Here is an 18336-nt window from a genome sequence, read left to right on the forward strand (position 1 = left end):
AAGGAGCTACTCATACTAAATGCCAAGTATTCTTATATTAAGTGTGCTGAGATCCTTGAATGAAAGACTCTAGAGAAGCATAAAGTATTGTTACTGATGTCCTTATGAACTGCATATTACATCACGTGATCTTCAGAGCTGTTCTTCTCCCCAAGAGAAGATCTTGGAGCTGAAGAACAGTTCTGCAGGGAAAACTAGTTGGTATACAGATGGTGCAAAAGTGATACACCTCTACCTCGATATAACGCTGTCCTCGGGAGCCAAAAAATCTTACTGCGTTATAGGTAAAACCGCGTTATATCGAACTTGCTTTGATCCACCGGAGCGCGCAGCCCTGCCCCACCCCCCGAGCACTGCTTTACCGCGTTATATCCAAATTCGTGGTATATCGGGTCATGTTATATCGGGGTAGAGGTGTATTGGAATTCTTCTCTCGGATGAAGTCAAAGCCCTGAATGTTATTTTTTCTCCTGATTTTAAGAACTCACATATAAGAGTCAACTCACAGTAGCTCCCAGCATCAATCAACATCAGCAGGCAACAGAAAGGGCTTTTTTCCCCAGTTTGTAGTAGGCTGAAGGGAAGAGATGAGTCCAGTAGTAAAAAAAAAAAAAAAATGCTGACGTCTAGAAAATGCTGACGTCTCTTTTACAAAGAAAAACTTTTATAGCTTCCTAATTTTTCCTCCATCTACACAGAACTGGGTCAGCATTCATTTCCTTTACTTTATAACATAATAAATTGATATTATGTACAGCAAAATTCCAATGTGAGATTATACTAGTTGATCTATGTCTATAAAACTACACTGGCTGGTTAAATTTTGGAGTTTAAAAATAACTTCAAATTTGAAAAATATTGCAATAAACACACTTATTGAAAACCACAGCTTAGTAGTATACAGAGAGCATAGCTGTGTAATTTGATTTTGGAACGGGGCCAAATCTAAAATTAAATTCTATATGACAGCTGTCATTCCTTGTATGTCATGCATCACAGAACGTCACACCATAATGTGGCACCAGCTAAGAAAACATAGCCTTTTGTCTGAACTACAATCACATTTCAGTATTTTTCGTACATCTTTTATGCATATTTTTACACCTTTAATTGATATCTGGCAGGAAATTATGAGTGAGAGTCCAATAGTGTCTTCCCCTCGTCTATTCTTTCATATGTTAAATACGACAAAAGCAACAATACAGCAACACAAATCCTTAAAAAGAGACATGGTCAAGTTTAAATCTAGCCAGTTTTTTAAAAAGTGAGTTAAAGGCAGCTTCAAGTAGCACAACGCCTGCTACTGAGTCCCTCTGCCAGTTTCTGTGGGTTTACAGTAACACTTTCTATTTGTTGATATGCTCTTTCCCTCTGTGAAAGACACATAAAAACATTAGGAAAAGCAATAAATCTGACTATACACAAAAATGTTTTCAAATATTCAAAGTAATGCTGTTAAAATTTTCAGAAAAATGTTTTCCCCTTAATGTCTTCCATTTTTAGTCACCTTAGGTGTCACTTGTAATAAGAGTAAGTAAAATGTTTTCGGCAAGAAGTGTGATTTAAGTTGATGGTGCCCTAGTAATGTCAACATTAACCCAATCACTGCTAAAAGTCACTAAAATGAATCAATTGCAGTTATTTTCTTTATTTAACACAGCAGTGATCCTCTTGCTATGTTGAGAAGGGGCCGTATGGATTGGATGCTCTCCATTAGATTGAGAAACTGTCTCCTTAGGAGTTTATATGACTGATTGGTTGGAAGAGCTTTGGGAATATGGTTCTGGAGGTACACCAAATACAATCAATTACATCTGTCCACACTAAAATCAGAACAGGTGGGTAATATACTGAAGACAGGACCAAACCGCAAAGTAACAGAAAAAAGGGGATCATGCAACCAGATAACACTCTCCATGAATCAAGTCATACGTGAAGGGAAATAGCATGACACAGATTGGGAGACAGACATCTAAAAAACATAGTCCAATAGAGACTAGGAGTGATAGTAAATAAACTAAAAATTTGCTTTAAATATGACATTGTTGCAAAGGGTTGTACTAGACAGCCTGGCCTGATAGGTTAATACCTAGTAGGGCAAAAGCTATGAAAAGCAAGTTTAAGAGTCTAGGAACCTACACCATTAAAAATGAGTTTAAATTAGATTGGTAAAAGATACTGAATTTAGCTGTAATTGCTTGTGTTTGTTTCAAGAATTACTACTACAACATGCTTCTCTTGTCTTTAAACTACGAGCATACCGCAATTACTCTGCATTGATTTTAAAAGCAGACTTCGCACAATCACGCCTCCAATTTGAAAGCAAAACAGCAACGATATAAATCAAACTGTTGAAGTCAATGGTTTAGCCAAATGCTAAAGGCGAGTTAATGAAGAACAAGCATGGAGATCTGTCTTTAGATTCATGTATATTAAAACTATGGACTTTCACACACAGTACTGTACTTCCAAGTCATTCGTTCAGCATCGAAAAAGAATACCTGAGCCTGGATGATAACTTTAATTAAACCATTTCCCTTGTCCCTCACTGTATGTCAATACACAGAGTACTGGGAGATTTCTCGCAGCAAGATTAAAATGTACAGAACACAAGAGTGGTGTTAGTTGAAAATTATAAGCCTTTGGAAATGAGGGTTTAAAGTGCAAATGCTATTAAAACCTATAACCACTGTCATGAAAATGCAACAGAAGAAGAGAGCAGGATGTAGAATGAGCCCCTGATCATTATTTGATGGCAGACTTGATTAGATGAATCTCTCAGTATAATATAATCAAGCACTGTATGACAGCAAAGATTAAGTCTTAGATGCACTCTGGGACTAAAGTAATATACTACAGTTAACATTTAGAGCTATGTTCACTCTATAGATTTATCAAGCAGGTGTTTTGATAGAAAGGAATAGTCACTGTAGCATTTATGGTAACATACTCCTATGAAAATTTAGATGGGGAAGTCAGAAAAGTGATTATTAAAATGGGGTTCTGTTATTCTCACTCTGATACCACAACAAGTGTGCTAAAGTCAGGTGATGGTTTTTCTATCTGCCGGTGCCATAAACACCTCCTGGGATCTGAGAGTTGAGCTGGAGTCTCCCTGCCTCTTGCATCATCAGCACTAAAGATTCCACAGTGGGAATTTAGCTGGCAATTCGTGATGTCTGTAGCAGAATGGAACCCAGGTTGCCCTCCGTGTCTGCCTTGGCTCTGCAGACCCAAAGGGAGTGAAAAGTTGTTTCAGACTGTAAGGCACATACCTATAAGAGACTCACAGAGAGCAGATACGGGGGTAAATCCTCATGCTTGTTCTGAGGGTATGGTGCCCAGTCACAGATGTGTGACTTAGTCAGGATACCTGCGCATGGGGGAGAATCCACTAAGCTGCTGTTCCTTGGCTCTCAGAAGGGGAGTTTGAGTTGCAGTATGGGAACAGAAGAGGGAAGCTTGTGCTCCTTGGGGGTGGGGAGTGTCCTTGACTAACTGACAGCAGGTGAAATACTGAAGGGGCTGAAATTCCTACTCCTGATGTAGAGAAAACATCTTCCACCTCTGTCATTTTAATATAAGAACAAGAATGCAGCAGCATCTTACCAGGGAATGACAGCAAGGCACTTAATTTTCCTATTAATTTAATCCTACACTGCAAATGTAAAAGCAATTGATTTATTTCAGACACAGAGATATGAAACAATACTGTAGATAAGAGCAACAGACTAGCTTCCATCACTCTGTATTGGACCAGGGACAGCCTCTCTCTGGCAAGAATTACTTCTGAGAAAAGATTCCAAAGTTGCCATCCAACAGCACGTTTCTGACAAACATCTAGAATCCATGGTTTTGAAGGACATTTTGAGGGGACCCCTCTTTCTATGTACCTGTAATTATCTTTGGGCTGTTTCCCTCCAGTGACTCAGCCCCACTAAATAAAACCGATCCTAGCTCCCTCCCTCAAACAACCCCTCGGCTATGCTTTGAACTAATCTTGATGATTATCATTAATCACTAATGATGCCAGTCTTCATAGCCCAGTTGTCTGCTTTTCTCACAAGCTTCCTCAGCCTTTCTCCTGTGCTGGCCCCAGTGCATGGGATCAACTCCTCACCAAAATCTGTAAAGCCACCAGCTTGATCCTCTTAAATCCCTCCTTAAAAAAGCTACCTCTACCATGATACTGACAAATCACAGTCCGCAGGCACCAGTAAGGCTCGTGGTCACCTGTGACTACTTTGACTACCAAGATTAATAATTTATGCAAACGTACCCGTGACACTGCACCCCATACTAATTATGATGTATTTTATGCAAGATAAGTCATGTGAGGGGTCATTGGAAAAGTTATGATTTGCTTAATATGATTATCCTATTTGTATGCAAATATTTTTGTATCTGAAGTTATAAATATTGACTATGTATCTCTACTTCAAATATAGTTACACCTGGGTAACGCCCACTAGACAAGATGCTTTCAGTCTAGGTAGCAGGTGGGGAAGGGCCAATTCAGGGCAATGGGCCACTATGAAAAAACAACAGACCTTAGGAGCAGCTTATCTCCCACCTGATGAGCCTTCCTCTGAGCACTACAGACAGCCTCCAAGTAATGACTGCTATGACTCTACAAGGACATGTGATGAGACCACATGTCTCTAGACTCCATCTTGGAATGTCAGTATTTTTCCACAGACTGGTCTGGGAACCAAGCTTTGGGAACAAAAGGTTCCTGCCATATGCAAAAGCTATATAAGGCAGCAAGTGACATCATCTGGTATTCTTCACTCCCCACACAAGAAGACTCCTAGAAATACCTGAAGAACAAAGACTGAACTGGGGGAAGTGCTGGACCCAAGCTAAAGGGATTTTTAGCCTGTGAATGAGACACCTGGGGATTCCAAGCTGTAAATCAAGTGCAGCTTGTGCCTTAAGAATCTGAAGCCTGCTTGTATCATCTCTTAGGATGAGACTCTGCTATTCATATCCAATTTATTTAGTATATGAAGCTTAGTTTGCATTTTTGGTTTATTTGCTAGGTGATCTGCTTTGATCTGTTTGCTATCACTTATAATCACTTAAAGTCTACCTTTTGTAGTTAATCTACTTGTTTTTGCTTTATCTAAAGCAGTGAGTTGGAGTGAAGAGTGTGGGAATCATAACTCAGGGGCAAAGGCTCTTGCATATTCCTCTCCACATTGACGGAGGAGGCAAATTTTATGAGCTTACACTGTACAGTTCCCTGTGCAGCGCAAGATGATATAATTTTGGGTTTATACTCCAGACGGAGCGCGTGCCTGAGGAGCTAGGAGCTGCCTTAACTGTAGCCATCCTATGCACAGGATGGTCAGCTGGGTGTGTCCCTACCTGCATGTACGCTGGTGAAAGTGCAGCCTAGAGGGCTTTGCAGCTTGTCACTGCAGTACAGTGTGAGATGGAGCCCAGGCTGATGGGTCAGGGAGCTTAGTGGTACCTCAGGTCCAGGTGGCACCCTAAGGGGGAACCCATCACAGTACCCATCTGTACTATTACTTATCTCCCACACCATCATGTGTGTTTACGCACCTATTGTGTCTTGTTGTATACTAATTAGATTGCTAGATTTCTGGGGCAGAGACTGTCTTTGTTTTACCCATTTGTACAATGTCTAATATAATGAGGCCCTGACTGGGGCCTCTGGGTCATACCATAATAAAATAATAATAGTAAATCTTTCAAAGAGTTATGAGCTGAAAATGGACCTTCAAATGGAAACTATTATGCAACCTTAATTACAGCAGATTTTTCTGGCCCTATTATTAACACACACACACACACACACACACACACACACACACACACAAAAAGAAGTATCCAAACAATTTTTATTTTGTAAGCATTTTTATAACTTTAGCCCTCTGATGATTTTCTAAGAATAATTGGCTCCTGATAGTAAACTTTATTTGACAAGTCTCACTCTGAAATGGTTGCTGCAAAGTTACGAACTCAGGAGGAGCCAATGCATTACAAACGAAAATGCTTACACATCTTTAACTTGAGCCATGTGGCTATTATAGGACACCGTTAATGTGCTCTACAGTACTTTAGTTAGAATGGTTGAGTTCTTACATATCCATGAACTTGCTCATAAATAACCTTTAATCTTCCTTTAAAAGAATAATGTATTCTAAGGATGTCAGCAAGTCAATCGTAATCGGAGGCGACATGTTTCATGGAAGGTTAGATGAGCTTCTTAAGGGGAAAAAAAGTCACTTACTAAAATGTTCTGTGGTTTAGCTACAATTTAGTACGTTCAACCATAAAATCATGTCACTGCCCAGTCTTCTAAACTAGAAATGCAAAAATGCTGGAGAAGGAGGGACCAGATGACTCTGGGCAGGGAGATGGGGATGGGAAAGGGGTCAATGGAATATTCAACCTTTCACCTCTATCTAGGTCACCAGTCTGAGATGGACATTAGCTCTGTCAAGCCCCAAAAGCTGTTACTGCCTGATGACTGTTTAGTGTTCCATGAGAAAGGAGGTGCTTGTCAGCCCTGTTCTAGTGGATAGCTGCCCACAAGAAAATTGGCAATCTCATCAGAGAGAGGGAGATCAAGGGATGAACACAGATGGAGACAATTACCCCTCCCTGGAACAGGTCAAGGCACACGGAGGGGAAGGGGGGGGGGAGTGAAGCTTACATTGCCACTAACCATGCTGTAGCCGTTCTATAGACAAATTACTTTATATACCAGGGCTGTCAAACAGGTATTTATCTCTAGTGCTGCATTTCCCCTGCAAAAAAGGAGGAAATTGCCATGTCACAGCCAGGGGAGGGGAGCAGGGGAAGCAGGAAACAAGCTCCATCTTCTTTTTCCCAGGCAGCCCCTCCTTAGCCAAACATTTTCAGCTTTAATGTAGCATCTGGTTCAGTCAGAGAAACAATTCAGATCAGTTCTTATTTTAACTGAACCAGTTCATCCATTCCTCTTCTAAAGTAGTTCAAATGTCAGGACGCATTACATTAGGCTTATGAAATGTTGGCTGAAGAACCCTGACCCACAGATCCAAATTCCAACTCAAAAATGGTTTTGATTTTCTCTCTGTGCATACATCAAATGCAAGAGGAGTTATCACAACTGCTCATATAACAAAGGGCATGTCTGACAGAAACCCCCCTCTCTGGACACATACTGATGCTGTCACACAGAAAGGGATATAAGGAGAAGTTCTGTAGGATTCTGTTCTCAGAACTAATGGAGAAAGTAAATTTCTTTTCTTCTACTCCTCTCTCTCCACCCCAATTATTTACTTAAGAAATGTATGTACTATTGATCACTGCACTATAGTATAGCCTTAAGGAACTCAAAAATTTAGAGATCTTCCTAGTCTAACACCACCAATACAAACTCTTACAGGGAGCGCAATAAGCACATCTTATTTCGTAAAACATACAGTGAGCATTTGTGGCTCACAGCAACCTTTGTCGCTCTGTTAATTCAGCTATCTCCAAAGGTGCACACAGTCAGAGATAGCTGTTAAACCAGTTTATGGGACATTGAAACATCCAGGCATAAAATCCCATAAAAATATGCACAAATGCATTCAAAATTTAATCTCTGGTTAGAGATTTCATTTCAAGATGCCGCTGAAATGCATTTGACAGACAACTGTTCAGATTTGGTAATCTCCAGCAGTACACAAAACTCTGACTCAGCATTTGACAATTTTGTGAAACAGCTTTCTAAACTAATCATCAGTTTTTGATGTAAAAGAAGCCAACAGCCCACATTCAAGTTCAAAGTAATTTTTGGGGAGGAAAAGCTAATTCTGCTTTGATACAGCTATTGGCTATTATTTGTTTTAAGCAGCGCCCACCATGTGCAAGGTGCTGAACAAACTCAAAAGAAGGCACTTCCCTTGCCCTGAAGAGCTTTGCATGAATACACTGGTGTTTGGATTTTATTCACTGTAGACATAATAAGCATTAGGAAGTATATTTTGGGAGAAGCATTTAGGATCTGACTCAACGTTTCCCTGATAGCATCACTCACTTGACACCAGTGTTCTGGAATATTTTGCTTCACTGACTGTTCTGGCACATCAGGTACAAGCTACTGACCCTCACATCAGTGCTCTGAACAGTTTCACTGCTCCCTTCAACTCCTATCTCATTTCTTCCTACTAATCCTCTCCACCAACAGCTCCCTTTGGGCCTCATATTGCAAGTTGCCGAGTCACCTCAATTCCCACTGAAGGTAATGGAAGCTAAGAGCACTCAGGCCTACATCCTCAAAGGTATTCTGGTGCCAAACTTCCACTGAAATCCATACCTCTGAGGTTCTGGGTCTCAACGTCTTGAAGGATCAGGTGCTTTGTCTCCTCCCACTCTCAACTGAAGGCCCCCCCTTTCATCGGGAACAACTTCCTGCCTGCCAAGCACCCTCCCTTCTCCTCCTTAAAACTCATTTCTTTTGCTAACTTGTATTACTAACCACAATAGTGTGGCCCCCCAAAAATCATGAGACTGGCTTAAAAAATCCCAAGATTTTAAAAGCTAAAAAATTAGTAGTGGGGGAGGAGTTTTTTTGCCTTCTGGTTTCTGTGTTTTTAGGGTTCATGTTTTCAAGCTTTTTTCTGCAACCATGAAGGCTAGAAATGTTTATTTTTTCAATGAAAACGGAGACTCTCACATAATCACATGACTCCAGGATCTGGGGCGTTAGAGGAAATGCCAAATAATATGACACTCAATAAAATCATGAGAGTTAGCAACATTGGAATCTTCCCAGTGCTAATGTCTCTGCTGAAACCTCATCATCATTTGCTTGTAATATCTTCCCATCAATCACATTAGTCTGTAAGATCGTCAGTACAAAGACCTTCACTGCATGTACCCATATGAGGCTAAACAAACATTGCACAATAAAAACAGGCTACAAAAACACTTAAATAACAAAGGAATTTTATTTGCATGGGGAACATACAGTAGCAAAATGGATCAGATAAACACTGACAAAACGAACAGCTCAAAATTAATATACCATTTGAAAAGTGTAATGTAATTTTTTCATAACTTACAGTTGGGAGCCTCTGCATAGCTTGGTTTGGGACCAGAAGCTGAAACAGTGTAAGAAAGGTTGTTCTAGGGAGAAGAGAGTGTCTCAAATCCATTTTCTTTCCTTCCTCTTTTCCATTCCATGCATCCCCTCCCCTCCCAATCTCTCTCACTCCTTCCATCCGTCAAAGACAAGATATACTAGAAGAGAATATGTCCTGATCAAATTTTCAGTCTGAATTTTTGCAGCAAGTAAAACACATGGAGAAGAGGGAAAGGTGGTTCTCTGGGTGGTCACATTCCATTCTTTCAGAACAGGGCTACTAAGGGAGTATGAGAAAGGACCACAAAGGGGGAAAAAAGACATTGAGAGCAACTGCAAAACACAGCAGCAGCAGCAGCAGAGAGAACATACAACCTACTGCCACTCACCACTACAAAAATAAAGGGAGGCAAGTGGACTTTGTCAGAAGGTACTTTTCACTGGTAAAAACAGTGCAGACTCACTACAATGTACTTTCCTCCAGTGAAGGAAAGCGGGAAACGTTTTCCCAATTCAACACAAGCAATGATTTATTCACTTCTTTTGTTCATGGTATTTAAATGCCACTCACCCTCATAGGTAGGGGAGCCATGCCTGGTAAATAGGAAGAGATCTGCCTTGCATCCCTCACCATTCATCTACAGACTGGACAGAATTACATGCAGTTTGCTTGTGGCTTATGTGAATGGAATCTCCAAACTGCTTTGCCTTTCATTAGTTTTCTACTGCTGCAAAACCACATTCAGCCAATGGGTTCTGAGAAGAGTTTTCTTGGGTGAAAATCATTTTCCCCCAGAAACCCCATGTGGCTGACTTTTCCATAATTAATTATAAACTGTGGCTGTACTTTTGGTTACTGTCATAAATAGTGGACATGTTTATGGTAAATGTTTCTCAATATCATGAAAAAAGTGTGAGTTCATTGTAGGCTAGAGTGACCAGATAGCAAGTGTGAAAAATCAGGACAGAGGGTGGTGGGTAATAGGTGCCTATATAAGACAAAGCCCCAAATATTGGGATTGTCCCTATAAAATACAGACATCTGGTAGACCCTATTGTAGGCTGAAGCACAGTCACTTTGAAGGCAGGCAATCTGGAAAGGAGACCAGAGTTCTCTTCACTGTCATCCCAGAGCAGAAAACCCAGAGAGGAATCTTTTCAGAGATGAGTGGCTGATCTAGAGACAGACAGCCTTTTTCTTGGCTTCAGCAAGTAGGGCTTGAGCAGGAGCTTGACTATGTAAGAAGCCACAGACACTCTGACACCAGAGACAGAGTAGCAGCCCTAATGACAGTGGCCTACATTCATATGGCACTTTAGACTCAAAGAACCTCCAAAGTGCTTTATGAGCAACATGTGGCATTGTGGGGAGAGGGACAAATGGGGCCCAGCTGGGATCACCCCTTCTCCCCAGTCCACCCCAGGACCAGAACTCAAGGAGAGACATGGCCCCAGGGACACTAGGACACATACAAAATCCCCTCCAACCTCCCCAACACCACCCAAAAGCCCAAAACCCATGCAGGCTTGGGGAAGAAAGAAAATTCCAGGGAGGAGCCAGCCCTGAAAGTGAAGGTGTCAGGGGAAGACACAGAAAAAACCCAGCAGGTTCTACAGCAGGGACAACGGATTCTGATGTCATCAGAGTTTTTCCTACAGTTTTCACTGAACAGTCTCTCCCTGCAATGACTGGCTGTTTGCTCCAGCTCCCACCTCAGCCTCACTCTACCTGCTCTCCCCTCTTCTCCTCTGCCCTGCCTCCCTCCACTTCTAATCACCTCCCTTCTACATTACCTCTCCCTTCCTTTGTCTTTCAGTTGAGCTAATCCCCTCCCAACAAAATTGCACCCCCGTTTAAACAATAATGTCATGGCACTGTTCACTCTGCTTGTATACTACACCCCTTCTTGTCTATTTAGATTGTAAGCTCTTTAGGGCAGGGACTATCCACAATGAGGCCCCGTTCTCTGCAGGTCTCTACACACTACTGGAATAATCATCAGTTCCCCAACACTGAGGTACAATGTGGCTACTGTTTAATTGCACATGATGATGCTAAGCAAGTGTTTGGAACATAAATTGAGGAAGACTGTACTCACGGAAACTGTGGAAGGAATTTATGAAGGCAGGATGTAGTTACCCAAGCTGGAATTGGCCAGGACACCAGGGTTAGCATGCCCACCCTCGTGAAAAGTGCTCAGGAACTCTGTTTTGCCTCTCATCAAAAAGAAACAGAACCCACATTTGTTAGAAGAACCCCAGACACCATAACAGGGCACCAATTCTTCACTGACTCAGGGAATAATATTTCTGCTGAATGACCTAAATCACTCCCTGCAGCACAGTATCCCCATAACCACACTGGGGTACTGGGAGCAGTATCAGCTCAGAAAACAGAGCATCTCCTATTCAATTACCAAAACTACATTCTGTCCCAGCAAAGTTTTTTCTGGAGGTCTTCCAGCCAACTATGGGGAGACATTAAACCAGGGGTAGACAATAGGCAGACCGCAGGCCAAAGCCAGACCGCCAGGCATTTTTGAACAGACCATGACATCTTTTTATTTACTTATTAACAATATTGTTATTATATTTGTATTATTTTCTCGGGAGTCTTTACTATATCATGACCAAGAAATTTGGATCTTGGCAAAAAATAATTGACTACCCTGCATTAAAGGATACTATGACCTAATTTCACCACAGTGCTTTCATAATTTAAGGATATCCTGATTCTTTTCTAATCACAAAACCAGACTGGTCCCGTCACAAACATTTAATATTAGTTTCAGAAATCTGAGATAGTCTAGAATGATTAGGAAAAGCAAAGAAGTCAAGAGCTGATTTTTTTTGGTGGTCAATTAAAACACATGACATAAACACAGGAAAACTGCAGCTCGGCTTACTAAGATGGGGGGTAATCGAATATCACACTTCAGTGCACACGATCACCTCAGGGGTCAAGAAGGAACATTTCCCCCCAGGTACATCACTGCACAATTGTTCAGGTGCATTATGGGTTTTTTCATCTTCTTCAGACATCAGATATTGGCTATTGCCAGAGGCAGAATAAGGGACTTGACGGACCAGTGATCTGATTAGATTTGGCAAATACACGTTCTCATCTGTCAAATGTCTTGTGATATTTTGAAATTGCTCTGGTATTATTAATCCGATCAAAAAGATTCTGCATGAATAAAATAGCTAAGTTTAAAAAAAAGATCTCAGACAAAGACAGGAGTTTAACAGAAATCAACAATGTTAGAAGGTAATCAGCCATTTAAATGATCAAGTTAAACAGGTCTATAATTGGGTGAGCTTGATTCACCATCGCCCATGTCTTGAGGATTGAGGGTCATAAACCCACAAGGGAGCATTATGTTTTAGGAAAAGGGATCAGGTTAGCTTTGTGTGTTGATCAACCACTTTGTTGATGAACAGCACAACAGTTCCTGTACAGTATGGCACTGGGCAACTTAAAGTACCAACCCTCTAAATGGAATGCTGTCACTTCAATAGAGAATTCCTAGATACAACAGGCAGCAATAAAGGGGAGTCTTGCCCCACAGCCATGCTACACTAGGGAGAACTTGACTTTTTAATGACTAACCATTTCCTAGCATGATCATTTTCTAGCTATCACATCTCTATACTGCTGAATCTTCCTTCTTCTGGTTTAGTTTCCTGCAGCCCTTGTAAAATGGTTTGGAATCAGATTCTTTTTGTTTTGCTTTAGAAAATGCTAACAATCAACCTACTGAAGATTAAGTTAAACCTCTGGTTATTTGCTTTGTTGGATTTCTTCCTATCCAAGAACAGCTTTCGTTTCTTTCTCTCTTTCATCCTGTGATCTAACACAACCCACCATCACACTTGTCTTTTGTGGCCCACATACATTTGTACAAGATTATATTACGATTTAGTTATTTTTAAACTCCATTGCACAAACATCAATAAACGTTAGAATCAAAATACTACATCTCATGAGTTCTCAACCTTTTTCTTTCTGAGGTCCCCCCAAAATGCTATAAAAATTGCATGGCCCAGCTGTGCCGCAACAACTGTTTTCTGCATATAAAAGCCAGGGCTGGTGTTAGGGGGTATCAAAGAGGGCAATTGCCTGGGACCCCACACCATAGGGGGCAACACGAAGCTAAATTGCTCAGGCTTTGGCTTCAGCCCCAGGTGGCAGCACTCGGGGCCCTGGGCTGCAGTCCCACGTGGAGGGACTTCGGCTTTCTGCCTTGGGCCCTAGCGAGTCTAATGCCAGCCATGCTTGGTGGACCCCCTGAAACCTGCTCATGGCCCCCCAGAGGGCCCCGGACCTCTGGTTGAGAACCACTATCATTATGTGACTTTCCACCATGGAAGAGTCCTCTTTATGGGCCAATCCTTCCATCCACTGAAGTCAATAGCAAAACTCTGGCTGACTTCCACAGAGCAGGATAAAGTCTTTATGCCCAGCTTAAGAACCTCAAACTTTTTATTTGTTTTGTTTAATGAAGCTGGGAGGATACATGTGTTTTCAACCAAACGCCAGACATGAGTAGTAGCTGTGGTTGGCTAGGAGAGCCAGTATCAGTAAAGGCAATCAAATGGAGACTTCCTCTTGCTCATTCTTTACTCTCAGTGGACACCTGCTTAGTTTCTTAGTGACTGATTGCAATACAGTAAACAACAACCGAGGAAAAAGAGAAGACACAATAACCTCTAATCCAGTGCCATGTGGCAGGCCTAACACTCGCAGCTTTTTTCACAAGCGCCAGGATTTGTAACTCACTCAAATCAGCTCTGAGACTGCAGGTCCCCAGGAGCCAAAAACAGACAAGCAGAGCTTCCCTGTGCTTAGGGCAGCTATGGGGATTTTCAGTCAGACACAAGTAATCAATGTATGAAGTTCAGCCTTTAGGGAGGATTCACACAGCGCACTTCATGTGATTCAACTTCCACTGTCTCTCTCATTTCATCAACTCTCCCTGAATTTATGATCAGCTGCTCAACCATCATTTTTGGAACAGGACAATCATGTAATCAGACCAGTTGGAGATTAGCAAGACTCAAAATTGAAAGAAGGACAGATTTACGTTCATAATACCACATACACACCCACAGGCTGTGGGACAGCACAGATATAAATCACCTCTTTCAAAATTAATTTAGCTCCAGCAAAATCCACAGGCAGTTCTCGGTTCAATAATAATGTCTCAGAACAGAGGCATAACAGACACCAGAAGTCTCCAGACAACTGCTGGTTCTCGAGGGATCTGTAACATCCCAGAATGATCACCATCACCACCACTCCTGTGGTAGCATCTAGACGCCTGAAAGAGAGGACAATGGTTTTGTGGATAAAGCACTGGATTGGACCTCTGTAGATCTGGGATCAACGCCCGGCTCTACCATAGACTCAGATTTCGGACAAGTCACTCAATTGCTCTGTGCTCCAGTTCCCCATTTGGAAAGGGTAGGTATTAAATAGTCCCTGCCTCCCACCTTTTGTCTGTCTTGTCTATTTAAATTGGAAGCTCTTTGGTGCAGGGACTGTCTCTTGCTATGTGTATACACAGCCCCTAGCACTATCATTGATGGAAGCTTCTAAATGGTATTGCATACAAACCATAATAATGGAGACCTCACTGTGCTGCAATGTGGGTCATCTCTATAGTCCCCAGAAAAGCAGCTGAGTTTCATGGCTGGATAAAGTAATTTAGAAAAGTGAAGGTTAAAGCTTCCCTCTCTGTTGAACTCCCTGGTTTGTGGACATCAGCACATATAAGGACTTAACTCCGTTTTGTGTTTATCTTTCCATTCACCTTTCAATACTGAATTTGGTTCCACTTTCACTGGGCTTAGCATCAACATGACTTAGTGAAACAAAGAAGTTACCAAAAAAAAAAAAAAAATCAAAAACAGATTATTGGCAGGAACTAGGTCATTCTATCCAGAGCTAAATAAACAAAAAGGAGCAGGAAGCTTATGAATTCTCAAACTTTTACTGAGACATAAAGACAAAAGACATCTCTTTTCCAGTTTTCAAACAATATGGACTGTACTGGCTATTTTAAACCAGAGAAGTGATGGCACAGATCAGTGGCAGCAAAGCTGCTTTAGAGAGTGGTGTTTATATGGGTAAAATATTGCATTTTATCTTTAAAAAGAATATCAATTTCCTCTTAATATTCCCTATAGGCTAATAAGCCGGAATGCAAAGCAAAACTGAATAAATCTCATACTGATTAAAATCCTGTTCTGTTGCTATGAAAGTTCCATTCTGAGATTTCATCTCCTGGGTACTACTGCCCCAAACCATTCTAGACTCGGAGACTCTGGCACAATACCTAGGTCAGTGTATAACACTTCCCTTCTACTATCTGGTCTCATTCCTAGAGAGATAATTACAATTACCAGTACAAGTTTGTTTGATGTGGCACTGATGATGAATCTCTCTCCAATGAGCTGTATTTTCCATCCTGGCCATCAAGAAATTTAACCTCTTATATACCCCACTTTTGACTAGGCTTGGTCCTCCCCTAAAGAGTGATGGGAAAAGACACCAGGGGGTTCCATGTTGTATTCTCTCTCAATATTTGTTGCATTCAATCTGCTCAGTTTACAATTACAGAAGATTCGGGGGGAGGTGTCAACCCTGCAACATCAGCCTTGGATCTGAGTGCCAAGATGGGCTCTTTTCTTCTCTCACACTATCGCTAGTGATAAAGGTTTTGCCGGCCAAATTCTGCTGTCAGTGACACCTGTGCAATCCCATTGACTTCACTGGATCCGCACAGGTTATAATTGGGTAGCGGATTCAGTGGATGATGCACAAGAAGGAATAGAATCCAGTTGCCTCTATCTGAGCCGTGCTAGCTCTGCAGGGTGAACAGAAGTGAGAAGTAGAACTTATTTCAGTCACTGAAGTCAATGGATATGGCTGAATGCACTCAGGGAGAAGATCTGCTGAATAAGACAGTGTTCCTTTTACACAGGCACATTTCACAACGGTACTCTTACTAGATACTGCAGTCCAAGAAAAGCAAAGATACATCGATAAGCTACCAAACACCCACCATTTCTTCCTTCTGCTCTTCTAGAAGCTCACTGCACCCCTACTACTGGAAGAGAGAAGTCTTTTTCATTTACAGCACATTTTACAGGCAGAGTAATGGCCCAGGCATTCCCAATTGCAAGAAACCCATAGTTACAGCACTACCAAATCATTCTACATGTTCCTTTGGCCTTGCCCATACAACCAGCTTGTTCTAACTGGGAGCATCATCATCCTGCAAAGAGTACTTCTTTGCACTACCCCTTGGATAGCCAAAATACAGCTCACAGAGTTAACAAAACTTCAGGAGAAAGGGTGCAATTGGGGAGCCACTGTGGAAGGGATGGGTGTAGCAGAGACAGAAGATGGTGGGGACAGTAGGAGCACTAGGGAGTAGGAGGATTTAGGAGAGGGGCTGCAGGAGCTATAGCACAGAGATGAGAACAAGCAGCAGCTGGCAGGGAAGGGGAAGCAGGAAGATTAGGCTGTCAAACATCTGGTGGAAAGGAACTTGGGCAGTGTGTGTGCTAGCTAGCCAGAAGAGGAAGCTTGCTGGCTGACAGGGGAAAAGGGAAAGCAGAAGCTGCCCACAGCTGGATTTCTATAATCAAAGAATTCCTGTGCTCCAGAAGCACTGTCAAATCCATAGAGAGGTTTAAAGTCATCACAAAAGTCACAAAACTTAATACATAGGTATGAAACTACTCTGATCAGGATGGATCTTTATTGGGATCTGCAGGTTGTGCCTCCATAGTAAAGATGAGAAAGGGCAGAGTCACTCCCATTTTATACAAAGGTTATTCCACAGACTCCTAGCAAATTGCTACATGGACCTGTTTCATAAAGTTCATGGATTCTTGTTTACCATAAACAAACAACTACGCTTCCTCAACATCTCCCAGCCCCCATTACTGTGCCATCGGTGATTATGACTAGAGCAAAAGATAAAAAGGGGAAAAGGCAATACAAACATCATGGTATTGGATAGGGTGCTTAACTAGGAATGAGAAGACCTGGGTTCTAATGCCAGCTCTCCCATTTATCTGCTGTATAAGCTTGAGCCTACCCCCTCAACCTCTCTGTGCCTTAATTGTGTACCTGTAAAATGGGTATAATGATGATCCCCCTCCTTTGAGATCTGAGAATGAAAAGGGCTGCTATCATTCTTTTTCCTCAATCCATCAAGAGAAGTCTTTTCTGTTTTTTTTTTTATTTTTTTTTTATTACCAGAAGAATTAATTTGGGTAAAGAATTAGGTCTCTCGTGTGGTTCTACCTGTTTTATTCCCCATGTTCTTGGGGTGGGGTATGATTGGCTGGAAAACAAGATGTACACAACCTCAAAGTGTTACAATAACTCAGTGGTTCCCAAATGTATTTGATCACGCCCCCTTCTTTGTGTCTGGAGTAGCTTACGCACCCTGCCCCTCCCGTCACACAAGTACATATACGGATATGTGCAGTGGCGGTGCTTCTCTTGACTCAGTTTCAGCTTCTTTGTTTTTCACTTGGGTTGTTTTTTCTCTGTTGCACAAATGAGCCAACAATCCATGGTAATAAGAGCAAAAGCAAAACTGCGATTGTGGTCCACGCTTATAATTAAATGTGCACACCTGGTCCCAGCAAATGGATTAACATACAGATGGCAACGACTTTGTATAATGCTAGGCAAGCTTAACAGAAATCCGTCAAAATGCACAGCGCCACGTAGAGTCAAATGCACAGTGCCATCCAAAGACCTGATACGTCTGGAGCAGCGATTCTCGACCTATTTATCATTGTGGGCTGCATATGCAGCTCTCTATGTTACGTGGGCCCCATCCAGAAAATATATATACTACCTGTTGGCCCTGCTGATGCACATGGGTCACAGCACTGTGCTAATTGGGCCGGAAGAGGCCGAGGACCACAGGTTAAGAACCACTGGTCTGGAGAATCGGCTTTGCTAGTTATTCATTGCTGTGGGTAAAATGTATGCAGTAAGGTTTTTTTCCCCTAAAGCTTCTCACGCCCAGAGGCACCAACTTTGTGGGTACTCCGGGGCTGGAGAACCCCGGGGGAAAAAATAATAAATAGATAAATAGCATATGGGGGGAATTCCTTTGTGACACCTATAATTATTCCCTAAATACGAGATGTAATTTTTTCATCATAGAGAGTCACAGATGTTGTTGGTCATAAAATTATGTAGTTCCCCTAATAATCCA

The 18336-nt window shown here is 41.8% G+C and overlaps 1 protein-coding gene across 6 annotated transcripts in view; it reads right to left on the reverse strand.

Moving 5' to 3' along the window:
* Nucleotides 1-18336, reverse strand: part of TSPAN9 (tetraspanin 9) — a 277123-nt gene that overhangs the window by 93183 nt on the left and 165604 nt on the right. The window contains exon 3 of one of the 6 annotated variants that reach the window (XM_065584167.1): nucleotides 9066-9104. The exons of the other annotated variants lie outside the window; for them this stretch is intronic. Coding sequence (XP_065440239.1) covers nucleotides 9066-9104 — 39 coding nt within the window. The remainder of the gene's footprint in view (nucleotides 1-9065; nucleotides 9105-18336) is intronic. 6 annotated transcript variants of the gene reach the window in all.

Source organism: Chrysemys picta, chromosome 1, assembly GCF_011386835.1.
Source record: "Chrysemys picta bellii isolate R12L10 chromosome 1, ASM1138683v2, whole genome shotgun sequence".
NCBI lineage: Eukaryota > Metazoa > Chordata > Testudines > Emydidae > Chrysemys > Chrysemys picta.